Raw genomic sequence first — 16517 nt, forward strand, 5'->3', positions numbered from 1 at the left:
CTACAGAATTTTTAAACCCAACAAGAACAGGCAGTATCAGCCAAAACTCATAAAATGTATGTATATTCCCTGAAAAAAATTGTGTATATTTCTTATGATCATGATCAGGCGAGAGAGAGTAAAAATAATTGCTACTCTGGAAATTTGAAATGGAAATAAATTTAAGGCTTTTCTACATATCATGGGAGTGCTCAGTTTGCCCTTGAGAATACTGGTAATATGAGGCATTATATGTGAATATAGTGCCATCATTTCATGGATTATGAGACATCGGCTTCATACCCACCAGCATATAGAATTGTCAGATGTACTATTAAAAGATATATTTAAAGATACCCCAGCTCTAAAGTAGGTATAATTTTTAGACTTGCCAGGTTGGATTTGCAGCTTCTTTAAGAGGTAATTCCTGTAATCGTTTCTTTTTTAATAAGCACTATCTAAGATATAAAATGAAAGAAGAGGTTCAGGAAGTGACTGTAACGTGTCAGGCTTTATAGAGTGCTGTAGATTTTTGTGGTTTACTCAATCTGAACGTCAAATAACGGCATTTGAAGGGTTGGTAGTAGCTGTATGACCATGAACTCTAGAGATCATTGTATTTCTTACATTCCAAAAAAATTATTTGCTTTTTTTCCAGCTGGATCAGCCATGTGTTTAAAGATCCTGCACACACAAACCTTTCAATATGCACTATCGATCTTTGGATGTCTTTATTTTGGCTTTGGACTTGATTGTGCTATGATCCCCTTTTGTCATGCTTTACAACCTGCTCATGACTGTGCTTTTAAGACTGTGGCTGCTGTCTCTGGTGTTCTGTAGCTGTGCTCAGAGCTTTACAGAAAGAGACAGGTTCAAAAATGCTTACAGCTTAAAGTAAACTTCACATACCATGTTGGCAAAGCAAGGCCAGCAGTGAGAGATTCTGATTTGTAGACTAAGGCCATAAAGGAACGTTATGTTAATATCTTTTGACTTTCTGCACAAAGTACATGAAAACTTTATTTATATTCTCCCTTCTTCGTGGCTGTATTGAAATCGGGAAGGATAATTAAAAAAAAAACGGAGTGAGTAGAGGCTGGTAGGTGTTTAATCAAAATATTGTAATTATAGGGCGAATATAGATGAGGAGGACGATTATGATTGCTATTACTCAGGGGGTGATGGAGCACTGGAATGGCTCCCCAGGGAAGCAGTCATGGTGCCAAGCCTGGCAGTATTCAAGAAGCATTTGGACAACCCTCAGACACATGGTGTGAATGTTGGGGTTGTCCTGTGTGGGGCGGGAGTTGGACTTGATGATCCTTGTGGGTCCCTTCCAACTCAGGCCATTCTATGATTCTGTGAATCTACGATTCATATTAGTGCATGTGTGTGATTACAGATAGCATGCATGACGTTACAGCTGTTATTGAAGAAGCAATATGTGTGTGTCCCGGGGGTCTCAGTTGCTAATGTCACATGAGTTGTTGCATAGTGCAATAGTTAAAATATCAATATCTTTTTTAGGCAGCTGATGTTAGAACTGCTGCTGTTGCTGCAAATGTAACGAGGTTATTTTTAAGTGAGTTTTGTTATTTGAGACTCTTGGCTCTCCTTTGTGGTCATAATATGCTTGGCTAATGTCAGAGCTTTTTTGCTAAAATTATCTCTCCAGCCACTTACAGTCTCAACGTTGTAGTCCTCTATTAAGCATATAATTCACTCTTGTTATCGTTCTTTGCTCTCCTGAGATTTTTTGTGATACACTGTTGTGCATTCATTTGCATTTGTCATGTATAAGCCTAGATTCTTAGATGTTCTTAGTATTTTTGGATTTGTCTGCGCTGGGTCCTATTTATTTGCTGTTCCTTCAAATATTGGAAAAGTGAATACTATTTAGGTCACTGTGGTGAGTTGTATCCACTGGGGATAACCGAATAGGTTTTCAGTGCATAATGATATGCAAATAATATACCTCTGCCTCTCATGGGTTTAGACTAAATATATGCACAAGCTTTCTGTGACCTTAATAGGTTTGTAGGCATCATATTACACCATGTGCTGCTGTAGCATATTATCTGATGTGCAAATATTTCAGCTCTGGTTGAGGGCAAAGAAATGTATGCAATAACTCTGTGAATTTAGTATGTGATCCACACGCCTTCCTGAGTATGGAAGTGTATACAGCGATATAGCTGATTTACTTTTGTAACATAAGCAGTAGGTTTTAATAATAGTCACCATTAATAAAACAGAAGATGCTTAATGTCTTATGCGTAGAATAGGCTAATTCATTACATTGGTAGTGTCTTGATGCAAGATGGAACTGAAAAACATACAGTAAAATGATAAGTTACTTCATTAGACTGTTTCGAGTTTATGATGTTTCATATGTAAAAATACCTTTTAAAAATTTTGCTTCTTTTTAGTTTATTTTTCAGTTTTAGTTTATTATTACAGGTTCTAGAGCAATTCGGGAAACAGATGTTGCATTTAAAAAAGCTTTGCTTTAGTCAAGCTTTCTGTGCAAGAGAATTCATTCTTCCTAAAACTTCATTTTACTTAAATTAACTTGTATTTCCACTGAGGATGGCTTATATTAAGCACAAAGGGAGGCTTAGTGGTTTAGACTTCCATCAAATAAACTGCATAACTAAAAAGAGAAGATGCCAAGCCTCACACTCTTGTACTTGAAAGTATTGTGTTCTCTCTCATGGGAACTTGAGATTAGAGAAATTATAAAGGCTTTGCATAAAAACAGGGAGTTAGAATTAATTTTTGCTTAAGCAGGGAAGTGTCAAAAGCCTATTATGGTAATTTTTCAATTTTGTCTTAACTGTTCACACATTTTAAAATAGTTGTACAATTGAGTGGAGGCATAATTGATGTGTTGTCGTTTCTCTTTTTTTTCCTTGGGCCATCATAAAATGTAGTTTAGGTGCACTTAGGCTTGGAAGAAGTAGGTGGGCTAATTAGGTAGATGAAAATTTTCATATCATAGTGAGAAAATTTGCCTAATGGATTGGAATAGTATTCTAAGAATGGTTCCCTTATTCTTAATTACATCCAAGTACCAAATATCTATATTACATGAAGACAATTAAACTACATAAACCACAGTGAAAAAAACATAATTCCTAGCAGTAGAACTTTGGGGTAGTAGAGACTGTCATCTTCATTATTATTGTAGAAACAGTAGCACTAAAAGTCTACATAAAAAAAGCCCCATTACTTAATAATGTTATTCATTGTCTTTTACTGTAAATTAAATGCTGAAAATGTCATGGAATGAAGACCTACTGCTACATTTATTTTGTTAATCTTTATTGAATTAAAAAGGTTTAAGTCTTGCCTATGTCATAACAGCCTATAAAGTGCTAGGGCAGTTTAAATGTTATGCATGATCTAGAACAATTTTAGGACCTCGCTAATTAAAGGAAAACTGATTAAGCAAAACCTTTTGATAGTAAATTAAATCACCTTTTCTTTCAGTAAATACAGTATTTAACAGAATGAATACAGTTCCAGTGTTGCTTTCATTTTGGTGATCAGTCTTGCTGTTCCATAGGAGTTGTTGGTAGAACAAGGTTTACGTTTAGAGTGAATCTTACTGGCAACTGTGACATTAAGCAATTCTCCTAAGTGGTCATTGACTAGTAAGACTTCTGGTTTTATATGCAGAGAAAGGGCCTCTTTCCTGTCTTTCAGCTGATTTTTTTTTTTCAGAAGCCTCTTTGGGTGATGGAAGATCCGCATCTGGCATCGCCAGGTTAGGTGCAGCTTGTTTGGAATGTTTTTTTTAGCGCTATCTGTTGTTGGAAAAGGTGGAAAGACAGAGATCTGCTGTATCACAAGGATGAATCGTGTTCTCCCTCATAACTTTTCCTGGTCCTGCTAAACAGCTTCTGTCAAGTGTCACTTTCAGTCACTTTTCACTTGAACCTTAGAGTGACCTGGTTCTTCCATAGCTCTTTCTTCTCTTGCCAGAAGCTGTGAACAGGAACTACCTGACTGAAAGTACAATATGGTCACACAGTTATTGTGAGATGAAGCCCAGGGAGAAGGGTCAGCACCCATTCTGGCTATTAAATTATTTCTCCTGTTAACAGCTTTCTGGTGTTTTATATTTCTCTCTCTGGAATAATTATGGTGGGAATCAGAAAGCCAAGTGCATACATGGATCACAGAATCATGGAATGATTTGGGTCAGTAGGGACATTAAAGCCTATCCAGTTCCAACCCTCTGCCATGGGCAGGGGCACCTCCTGCTGGATCAGGTTGCTTAAAGCCTCATCCAACACCTTCAGCCACGATTTCTTTGGGCAACCGGTGCCAGTGCCTCACCACCCTCACAGGAAAACATTTCTTCTTCAGATCTAATCTAAATCTTCCCTTTTTCAGTTTAAAACTGTTTCCCCCTTGTCCTGTCCCTGCACTTGCTGATCGAGAGCCCCTCCCAGCCTACAGGAAAGCTGTGTGCAGTGTAAGATCCTTAGGCAAAGGGTAAGGATTATTATTATTGCTTAATACTGATTTCACTGGGCATAGAAACAGCACACGCACATGTAATTTGAGTGCAAGACCAAATTCTTGACTTAGTTTGTGTCACCTTTCACTGAAATATATTCAGGATCAGGATCTTTCTATATAAAGCAGATCACTGAAGTATGTTATAGTAGGTTGTCCAAGATGCAAGATTTAATTCCGTTTTCTGGTGTCAGCTCAGTGTTCTGTGACGTTTTCATTTCTCACATAACCTTGTACAGTTTTTATGAATCATTACTTTTTTATTGTTTACGCATGAAAGCTTCTCTGATAGACAGTGTTTATTTAAATGGTATTTCAGTGAGTAATATAATTAGCAGTAACAGTTTTGCTAGTTTTTATTCTTCTATCTACTATATTTCTTCAGAGCTTATGCAGCATAAAAAGTAGTTACCAATAAGCTCACATTGGTAAGGAAAAAATAGAAATGTCATCAATCTTAGCTTGACATATTTTGCAGTGCTGTGATGGCAGATACCTTTCTGAACACTTTTCCTCGGGTGAAGGCACTGGTAGCTCCAAATATATTCACACATTTATCCCACTTAGCCATGTAAACTGAGTGAGGTGTTATTGGTGATTTTTTTTTGTGTGAAGTTAATTATATTTTGTTTACCCTTCAGTAGCATGCTGTGAGGAGCGCGGCAATGTAACTCACGAGCTCTTGACAGGACTGATGAATGGCCAGAGATAGAGATATTGGCAGTCTGCTCTCTAGTGCTCTGTCTGGAATTGTTTTCCTAAATAATTCAGAGGGTTGAAATTTGATGAAATCATTGCCATTTGAAGAATGAATGGAAGGGGTAAATGAATGAAGACTCCAGTAATGGAGCAGTTGTGTTCATACTGTTGGACAGACAAGACGGCATCCCACGTTGTCATTCCTGCACAGATTCGTTGTGTGAGGTTGTGATTCAGCTTTGTGCGAGCGATTACTTCTGTCGTGACTGGCTTTCTTGCTCGATGTGTGGCATCCTGGCCATGGCCAGTGCTCTCCACCCATCAGCTTCCCACTGGGTTGAGAGGCCCAGCACGTTAACAGCTGGCTCCTGTGGCTCCGTGTTCATGGAAAAGCCCGGCTCCAGTGCTGGGGCTCTGTGAATTAGTGAGTGGTTGCATATTTTCAGCCAGGAGTGCTTAACATGGAAGGCCATCTACAAATCCACGGCTGACAAGCAGATGATGAGCAGCACTACAGGGGTCTGAGTGATGACACGAGGTCAGCAAGGCAGTCACCTGTGGATAGTTCAGATGGTAGGCTGGAAAGGTGCAACTGGGTTGCTGCTAGATAAGACTGTTTGTGGTTTTATCTTTTTGAAAGACTTACCCTTTTGGGAAGATGTTGATGCTGTTCAAATTACATCTGGCAACCTCGGGGCAGGGGTGTGTGTGCGCATACGCTCAACAACACTCATTCGTTCTTCCAGAAAGACGGTCTTTGAGCCCCACGTAGCATTTGACTGATGAACCTAGTGTCATGTAAATGTCACGTGGGAGCACTGAATATTTATGATAACCATAAATCTGCCATTCGTCCTTAATGGCAGCTGCCTACAAAAACTTTTTGCAGGAATGGATCTGCTCTCTGGGACTCCTTGTTCTTTGACACACCAAGCGTAACAGAAATGGCTTTCTGGTGTAGGTCTAATTCTGTGCAACCATGAAATAAGTGTCTGTATTGCTGCTATGTCTATGTTTTATGGTTTATTTTCAAGGATGTATAGCAGCTAGAGTAGCCAAATGTATTAGGCTGATATTTCAGGATTGTTCTTTTTCCTTTTCCTTTTTTTTTCTGTTCACATACAAACAACATAAATTTGGGTGAGAATACTTGTTTGGCAGTGGAGTCCAAAACTACTGAGTACAACAATCACCTTTAAAAGCTGGGTGGTGGTGGGGAACAAACCGATTATCACCAGCTGTAATACACTGGTTTCTCACTGAAAATGAAAATGTTTTGCAATAAAACCAGCCATATTTGATCTTGCTCATAAAAACGTGCAGGCACCTTTTGCCTCAGCCTTTCTTCTCCATCCATTTTTTCATGCCTGCCTCCTAAATGTAATGCTGTTTTGAGTTGTGCAAGCTGGAGCTAGAAAATGTGGAGCTCTGCTGCACATGTATAATGTAGCACACAGCTTAGGGCAAAGCAGAACTTTTTAAATTATAGTTATAGAGATTTAAAAAAAAATGAGCAGTAAAATGTATACGAATAAGGAATGTTTATTTGGATTCCAGTTTCTTTAAATGTAGCTGTTGAGATATTTGATTAGATTTTGCACTCAATATGGCATATTGAGTATAAGATCTAATGTTGTCTAACATCTGTTGTTAATACAGTCTGCCACCTGGAAATAAATTAATAGATACTCATGGGATATCCAGAAAAAAAATGTGTGGTTAGAAGCGTCACTACTACTTTGAAAGGAACAGCATAATAATTTATGAACATCATGGTTTCTCCATATAAACAGCAACAACTTCGTTTGAATTTGAATGATCAAAATTATACTTCATAATGGAAGTTTGAAGGCATACAATTAATTTTATGAGATTAAGAAAAAAAACCCTGCCTCGGAGCATATTGATTTAAAAGGATTTGAATGGGCTCAGCTTGTGGTCCAGAGAGAGAGACTATGCTAAATCCAAGTTAGATTTCCGAGGAGGAAGCAAGAGGGCTGTGCTCCTTGGCAAGGTTGGGCTGGGTGAGGCTGGTACTTGGGGTAATCATCCCAGACTGAGCCAGGTAGGAGCCATGGGTGCACCCGCTGCCTTGTCTTTGCAGAGTTGGGAAGGTGGTTCTGGTTCTGCTCCCCCTCGCAACGCTATGTTTGTATGAATGAGGTCTACACCACAGAAGACTTTGAGATCATTTTTTCCAGCAGAGCGTGAGCAGTGCCTGCTTCTTGGAAAAAACAGCGCTGTGAGAATAGCTTTGCCCTATTTACACAATTGTATTTTTACAACTACAAAATATCTTTGTCCCTCTACCAGCCTCTACACATCTTTTTCACCCCCTTTGTTTTTTACAGCTGCTGTTTCTGTCTGCTTAACCCAAAGTCTGGGTAGAAGCAAGTGGGTTGCTATTATATCTGATCATTTCTGGAGGTCCCTCCACTGAGGTCTCCTTCAATAAGCTGGTTTTTTTTGTTGTTTTCTGACCCCCTGTAGTGTAAGGTCCTCAGGAAGTTTTCTATTTCTGGCATGGCACCCTGTGCTGAATTCCTTTAGCCTGTTTTTTCCTAATAATTGTCTTCTTGTTTAAACTAATTAAATGCAAACATATTAAAAAAGAAAGATGCTTCTTGAAGTAGCAGTGGCCAAATTTTGAGTACTAAGTCTACTTAATTAAGCTGCTCATCTTCTGTTTTTGCATGCTTCAGCTGGCATGAAGCTTTGTGTTTGCAGATGCAATTTGTATATTTGATGTGGACTTAGGTGCCCTTTCATGAAAAATCATGATAGTGGCTTCATAGAAGAGTATGAATTTGATTAAAATATATTAAAAATTGCTTGATATACTTACTATATTAAGTTATATGCTTATAATTATTATATAAATTATATAATATTATGTGTTTAAATAGAGGTAGTTGGGTTTTCTTTCTAAATACAACTTTAAATTGTGGCTTTTTTTCCTCTCCACCCTAAAGCACACATGAGTTCCATAATGTGACTCCCTGGTAGCTGAGCAGGTAAGAGTGCAGCCCTTGTAGCTCAGCAGCTGTGCCAGTCTGTGGAAGACAGATAGGGGTGGTTCCTGCTGCTGGTATAGCTTGGGATGTAGCAAATCACATGCCTTGGTTCAGAGACCCCCACATACAATCCCTGCTGTATTCGCCAGGCGAGCATCACTCATCGGAGTGCTGGATGGTCTGGGAATTAAACTGCACTGGGTCCCAGGTGCTGGGAAAGCTCCCTTTGATTGGAAGAAGTATATTATGTATTGTGTCACAGGTTGGAAGATTAATGAATAATTGTTAAACCACTAAAAGCACTTTAAAGCGCTGTGTAATGCTGAGCGATAACACTGAAAATAGAGTATAATAAGCGAGCAGCCATTTTTGAAGTAGTTCATTTCTAAAAAGCTCCTATAGATTACATACTTTAGAAGGAAATGAAAACCTAAAGCTATCAGAGCACTACTGTAGTTTATATTGTGGTGATTACACAGTTTTCAAAGTAAATATTTAAAATGCAGTTGTTGGCATTGATATGTTAATTTGGTTTAACCGCTGTTCTTTCCTGCATCCTTCGTGAGTTCTTGTTGATGAGTGAAATTTCTTCATTATTTTATTAATACTGGAGATATCAGCAATCATGGCACTGTGGTGAATAAATACAAACTAGAAGATGAGACAGAAGTGCTTTAAATTGTTTTTCAGATTAACAGGCACCATTTATGTTGGAGCTCTCTTATGACTTGAGTCTTGCTGTGGGCACAAAAGAGGATTAAGCTATTACTGGATGGCTGGAATTATTTGATTTCTCCCACCCCCCTGCCAGGACCCCGAATCAAAACTGTAACTGAGAAATTAGAAGTGCATACTTCCACTAAAAGCTTTGAGGACATACTTAATGCTGTGATTTGCTTGTGATACATATAAATTCAGTCTGAAATTAAACTTCGTTGCATGCCTTGTCGTAAGAATTGAGAGGATTACCCAGTTTGAAATTTTAAATTGCAAGTTGTGGAGTGCCTCTAGGAAATACATAATGTGCTACTGGCACGGTGCACTGTGTAGTAGGATTTGGCTTTTCCAAGGAGTTTCCTCGTCCTTCACTTTGGGATTGGTGTTGCTTTTCCGAAACGGGAAGCGAGCAGGTTGTTTCAGTTTTGGATCTGCGGTTGGCTTTGGATTTCAAAGACCTGTTTTGAAATGGGAATCTTTCATTTTTCAAGTTTTAATGCTGGTCTTTAACGCAGACCAAAATGTAGAATTAGGTATCTCGAGATAACCTTTATCATTGCGATGGGAGAAATAGAAATGTACATTTAAATAGAGAATGACCAAGAAGAAAAATTGGAAATTTACACTCTGAAATACTTAAAATTCACCCAAACGATCTAATAATGATGGTGAGCACTGTGCAAACAAGCAGCAGTGTGCTTCACCTCCCTGTGAGTGCTTGCTGATGCCCAGGATAATAGAGGTGGAGAACTCCACCAAGGGGCATGCGCAAGATTTCCCCACAGCGCTGTAGCTGCTGCTGTCAGTCTCAGAATCTGGGGAGATGTTTTATACCATGTTAGCTGCAATAAATTGACCAAAACTGGGTATAGGGCACTCTGCACTGAAACTCGGGTTGGGGAGAGCATCCTCCATGGCAAGAATGATGTGCACAATTTTTAAGGTTTTACTCACTGTCTTAAAAGTCCAGTTTGGTATAAGATGCTTGAAGACACTGCAGAATTTGTGTATTCTTTTTCCATTTGAGAATTAACTACATTCCTGGTATAATATTGTGTGCACTGTTTTCTCCACTGCTACCATCCCAGTGTGGATTCTGATTTTGACCCAAAGTTTTCTGTACTAGTATTTTTGTACTCATTGAGAACACTAATGCAAAGGGAGTTCTGTTGGAAGAGGACTGTAGGGCTGGATTGTGATATTTAACATAAGAGTTTTTCATGTGAAATGTTAATATACGACGTTCTAAATCTTACTTCTGTTTTGATGTAACATTTTAAAATTAAACCATTCTTAATCTAATTGGGGACTGCAGAAAAGCTGGGGAGGGGCTCTTGATCAAGGATTGCAGGGATAGGACAAGGGGTAAGGGTTTTAAGCTGAAGGAGGGGTGATTTAGATTAGATAGTATGAAGAGATGTTTTCCTGTTGAACAGGTTGTCCTGAACAGGTTGTCCAGAGAAGTGGCTGCCCCATTCCTGGAGGTGTTCAGGGCCAGGTTGGATGGGGCTTTGAGCAGCCTGGTCCAGTGGGAGGTGTCCCTGCCCATGGCAGGGGTGGAACTGGATGATCTGGAAGGTTCTTTCCAACCCAAACCATTCTATGGTAATTACCACTTCAGCTTTGATACTTTTTTTTTATTATTTTTTTGCACAAAACTCATTTTAATTGGAGTGGTGAGTATTGCATGTTTCATGAAACACGTTCCTTGAAAGTCTGGGATACTTTCCACTCAGGTACCTACAGACCCATCTAGTTTGAAAATACACCATTTTATCGTCTCCTTAATTACAGTACTTGGAGCAACTCTCCGTTAACTGTTTTTAAGTTCTATCGGATAATGAGTCTACCAGAAGTAAAGTGTGTACAACAGAAAACTGTTCACAGGAGGAAGCTTGCTGTTGCTTAGCTACCTATCTTTTTCATTTGGAATCTCTAGCATTTCAGTAATGACTGGCCCTCAAGCTGCTAAATGTATTTGTTCATGACACATTGTACCGTTTTATATGTTGAGTTCACCTCTGTGTTACTGCTATTATTGTAGGGATAAAGAGGGCGTTTATAATGAGGTTGTATTGTGGCGTAGGTCACAAAAGCTGAATACGTCGACTGCATAAGCAGCACCTCGTGTACCGAGTTCTTTGGTGGGTTCCACAACAGTGAAATTCAGAATAACTTGAGCCAAAATAGCTCCTGCCTCTGCTCCTCCAGATCAGTCCCAGATAGGAGAAAGTTATGCGTAACGTGTAAGTACAATCTGTGGGCTTTTAATAGTACACATTCCCTCATCAATTTAGGCATAATAAGATGCATAAATAATTGCAAATTAAAATACTGCAACACTTAAAATATTTTTGTTCATTTAGTGTTTCCTTGTAAGTGAGAAAGTGCCTGACTCAAAAACTGCCTTTCACAGAAATTTGTTGGAATAACACCCCGCACTAGGTAGTGTTTCTAGGATAAATACTGAATGTTTTTTAGGAATCTGGGAAAAACTTTATATTCAGGGATGGTTTATCTAGGGATTGCTTATGGCCACAGAACCGGTATAAGCACAGAAAGAAATGCCGTCTTTTCTGAACCTTTTTACTGTATGTGGATCTAAAAAGGAAACTTTTTTCATTTGTTCTTAAAGAGATTCTTTAATAGTTTTTCACAGTAGGAGAGATCTCTGTGACTCTTCCCCACCTGCCTGCACGGAACAGTCAAAGCAGTTTCTGCAGCAATACAGTGGAGGCTGACGTGGGGTTGTAGAAGGGCATCCAGTCCTGGCCTCCGGCTTCCCCGTGCGGCGCTGCTGGCTGAGCTGCGACAGCTCAGAGAGCTGCCACACGTCCTCGCAGCCAGAGGCACCGGCAGGGCTCGTGGCAGTGACACAGCTGTGCTGAGAGGCAAGAATTGTTTGGTCTGCTGTTATACGGTGCCAGCTGAAAGCTCTCTGCAAGCCTATGTTGCAAGTACAGTTTGCTGGCATAATTTATAGAAGCAGCGTCTGCATCTTACGTGTGGGGAGGTGTGATTCGCAGGTGCAAAATGCAGCTCTTTGTAAAAGAACTTAAGTGCTGTTTGCTGCTTCGCTGATGTGCTCAGCTAGCCAGAGACTTGTTATTGAAGTTTTCTGTGTTGTATTTGTTACCATTTTAGAAGGATGAAGTTGTCAGTTCACAAGCTAATTACATTTTTAATTCAGTGATGAACTTCCTTGGGAATCTGTGATCAAGGTTTTGATAGGAATGGTTGGACTCGATGATCTGGTGGGTCTCTTCCAACCTGGTTATTCTATGATTCTAAGTTAATTTAAAGAAAATGACGTATTTCAGCTCTTACTGGTATACTTCGTAGGTTTAAACAGGAATCTGTGTAATCCCCTTTTAGGTATTCATAAGAATTTGATGTCTGTGTGCCCCTAGTGGAAAATACTAGCATATTTCAATATAATTTTGTGCTCAATTAACCTCGCTATTGACTTACAGATGTACAATCTCTTTGCCCTTTTATTGTGGTTTAATATTTATGTGTAGATTTCGGTTTCTGGGTCTGTAAATCTTTCTCATTAAGATAATTAAGATGACTAAATATGTAGCTCTTGTATAAGTCTCATATGTATTTTTTTGTCATGCCTTCATGTTTTTGATCCTTCACGTTTTAATATTGCCTCCCATGGCTTTAAAATGACCATATTGACGTCCTTGGATTTCCCAGTGCGGAGCCACCGCTGCACTGGCCTCTCGTTCCGTTGTAGAATTCCATGGAGGTTTCCGTACGTGGCATGACAAAATGTAAAACCGTACTCATAGATCACCTTATAAATATTTATTCATATAAATTCTTTAAAGAAATTAAATTATGTGTTCTATACAAAATAGGAGAGAGAGGCTTTTAGTGTCATTGACTGCAAATTGAAGTCATTTGTCTAGAAGGGTCAGGTGCCACTTTGCGGTAAGGAATTTGTCTGAGATCCAAGAAAGGAAAGATTGATAGTACAAAGAGATTGATGAAACAGGCACTGCAATATGCATGCGGAGTTACGGGTTAATTAGGAGGTTTTAAACAAGAAAGTTCCTTTATGTGGAGAAGTGTCGCGTGCCGTTACTGTCAGCAGCGAGGGGTGCTGGCAGCCTTTTAGAACACGCAGAGTTGATTTTCTGAGATGTTTACACGGAGATGCGCGGTGGCGAATAGCAGCGAGGTGGCAGATTACCAGCAGCACGCTCGCTGCAGCTGATGAGAGCTGCTTAGGAAATGGAGTGGTTTGTGTATACAGGCACCGTCTCTGCATGTGTCTACGGTTTTGTTGTTGTTGATGTAAATTATAATGCTGGTTCTGTGATTCCTGGATCAGAGTAAAATCATTAATATTTCAGAGTGCCGAGTTCTTTGGGTGTCTCAGGTGACATGGCTATTTGTTATACTTTTTAATTACAAGCACGGTGCTTAAAGAAAAATCCTAAAGCTAAAACTATTTAGCTTAGAAAATAGGAGCTGAGCAATCAACAAACATTGTTTTCTTGTTGATAGGAAAGCTGTTTTGAAAGAACAGACGCTGCAAACTGTTCCTTAAAGTTCACCAGCCACCTGGTACATTTAGTGGGGAATGACAAGTTTCTGTATGCAGATTCATGCAGAATTTGAAACGGTACCATCCCTTGTGGTAGTTATTCACATGGCAGAAAGAGAATTTTAAATTTGACTTAAGTGCAAGAAAAATAAAATACTCTCTGTGCCCCTTGTGCCTCGTTCAATACAAGGACAAAATAGTGCAAATCTTTCAGCAAGGCAGGAATAAAAAGCTCAGCAAGCACTACAGTGTTTATTATCGTAATAGTAAATCATCTCTGTCTGCCCAGAAAATCTGTAAAACATACCTGCTGAGGGCAGGACTAGGCACAGGCACAAGGAACTGAGTTATACCTCTAAATACTGTAGTTCTGATCTTTTTGTCATGGTCAGAGAGTCACAGAATGGTTTGGGTCAGAAGGGACCTTCAAGATCACCCAGTTCCAGCCCCTGCCCATGTGCAAGGACACCTCCCACTGGATCAGGGGGATCAAAGCCTCATCCAACCTGGCCTTGAACCCCTCCAGGGATGGGGCATCCGTAGCTTCCCTGGGCAACCTGTGCCCGTGCCTCACCGCCCTCACAGGAAAACATTTCTTCCTGATATCAAATCTAAAGCTCTTTCAGCTCAAAACCCTTCCCCCTCATCCTATCTCTGCATTTCCTGACCAAGAGCCCCTCCACAGCTTTCCTGGAGCCCCTTTCAGCACTGGAAGCTGCTCTAAGGTCTCCCCGGAGCCTTCTCTTCTCCAGGCTGAACAACCCCAACTCTCTCATCCTGTACTCGTATGGGAGGTGCTCCAGCCCTCTGATCATCTCCGTGGCCTCCTCTAGTCTCACTCTTAACAGAGTCTTTCCTGTGATGAGGACTATTCTTCAATAAAATTCTGCATTCATATAGCTTCACCTTATTCTTAGCCTCAGAGACAGGTCTTGGGGCACACAGCTGCTCTCACCCTCCACAACCCATTTCTCAGCAAGTATGGAGTGTCTGAAATTCTTTTAAGTATGAGGAGGAAGGGCACAGACAAGTTTTCTTGCCTTACTGCTAAGTGTGAGATAGGAAAGGCCTTAACAAATTGCAGCGTATTGCTTTTTACTGAAGATGAAAAAATCATTGAAGGGACAGGTATTTGAATTGCAGAAGATATTTCTACATTAAGGAAAGGCAGTTAGGCTCAATGAGGCCCCTGGGAAATGTGATTGACATTAAAAACAAACCTATTTTGTTTTATGATATCCCTGTAATAATGAATCTTAGCTCCTCATGTGGTTAGATATCTATTTATTCACGTAATTCTGAGTACAAAAGGAGCTGTAGAAAACACTCTAGGTAGTGAAAAAAAACAATGCTGTCTTGTCTTTTACATTTTTTACTTGTAGGAACTGCTTTTCATACTTGCAGACTTTTTCTGTTGAATTAATACAAGACTGGGTATGAGAAATTCTGTCCAAACAAATGAGTTTGAACGTGTCCCGCAGTGTTGATAGGGATGGTTAAAGTGATATCTCGGGCACACTTCTAGTGTTATTAGCGTTACTAACTAGTGTTACTTTTTGTGTTACTTAGCGGTACCTGTTTTGTGGTACCTGTTTGAGTGGCAGCTCACCTCCCATCAGCCTTTCCATCACATCAAAAAGAAAAATGCTTCCACTTTATGAAGAAATACAGCTTATCGGTGTTTTTCTCTGCTGCCAGGATTTTTTTTTTAGTTTGTGCTTGATAAGCGCTGTGCTTGTTTAATGTGAAAACTGCATACAATTTTTTTTTTTGTTGTTTTCTCTCTCTTTTTTTTCCAGAAACCAAAACAAAAGGACTGGCATCCTCCTGGAGGATTTATTTTAGGACTCTGGGCATTAATCATCATGGTTTTCTTCAAAACATATGGAATCAAGCACATGAAACACATCTTCTGAACTGAAGCAAGCAAGATGATGGCATTGACTGCTACTTTGGATTCATTGGTGTCATCTGAGTATCTGAGTGCTCCGAATGTGTGTTATGGATGCGAAAAACGGTGTTGGGATCTTGCTTCTAAAGGTTCTTTTGAAGTCAATCCTTCTGCCCCTTTTTTGAAGAGTCAGCGGCTTTGATGTTAGACTTTACTTCATTTTGTTTTAAACATATTTTAATGTTTTTCTGAGCAATTTTTTTTTTCTGGTTGAACTTAAAAAAAAGAGGAGACCTCAACACAACAACAAAATTTCTGAGGTTGATTGTAGATGGGCAAATTCTTTCCCCTGTACTTCAAAGTAAATCTTACAAGTATTCAACCTATCACTAAAGAACTAGACATTGCGCAGACCGTTATTTAAAATGTCATTTCATCAATAAAAACTTAAGCCACTTTGCAGACTTTGGCATGACATATTGAAAGCTTTATTCACAAAAATAAAAATACTCTCTATTGATTTTTTTTTTTTTTTTCTTTTTTCTTCCTTGTTAAGTACAACCATTAGATCAGGCCTTTCACCTTAGGCAGTTTTGAGTCCGGGATTCTATGAGTTGGTGAAAGTGAAACAAAAATGATTGTGCTGAACCTACTTCAAAAAATAGTAAAAAAAAGTGAAAGTAAAAAGAAAAAGTGAAAGTATGACTTCACCATGCCCATTAGGAACCCTTCATAGATGTTATAATTTCACTCCATACAATATGGAGTTGGATGCTTCCAGGATTTTTAGTGCACTGGATTTTTGCACAGAGGAAAATTGACTCTGGCATCAGGATGAAAAATGTTATAAATTGCACTATTGTATTTTGTAGTTTCTGAGCCCTAGGAAAATAAGCTTTATCATCTAGGTGTTGTAAATTCTGGTTTGGCATATTGATTTGTTCTTTTTGGACATTTACTGATAAATGTATGCTAAAAGGGATAGTCTGTACAATATACTGAGTGAAGCCAGTGCATGTATAGAAACAAGGAGAAGCTTTTTCATTATACTTTTCGAACTTGTTCTCTAGCTTAATCATAATAAAGCTTATGTGATGCATTCATGGTGTAAATGCTATATATGTATCTCTAA

At 39.2% G+C, this 16517-nt stretch overlaps 1 protein-coding gene across 1 annotated transcript in view; it reads left to right on the forward strand.

Moving 5' to 3' along the window:
• Positions 1-16196, forward strand: part of PIGK (phosphatidylinositol glycan anchor biosynthesis class K) — a 70629-nt gene extending 54433 nt beyond the window's left edge. Inside the window, exon 11 of the mRNA XM_069862892.1 lies at positions 15294-16196. Within this exon, the coding sequence (XP_069718993.1) occupies positions 15294-15410 (117 nt within the window). The 3' untranslated portion in view covers positions 15411-16196. The remainder of the gene's footprint in view (positions 1-15293) is intronic.
• Positions 16197-16517: the final 321 nt, after the last annotated feature.

This window comes from Phaenicophaeus curvirostris, chromosome 8 (genome assembly GCF_032191515.1).
Source record: "Phaenicophaeus curvirostris isolate KB17595 chromosome 8, BPBGC_Pcur_1.0, whole genome shotgun sequence".
Taxonomy (NCBI): Eukaryota; Metazoa; Chordata; class Aves; order Cuculiformes; family Cuculidae; genus Phaenicophaeus; species Phaenicophaeus curvirostris.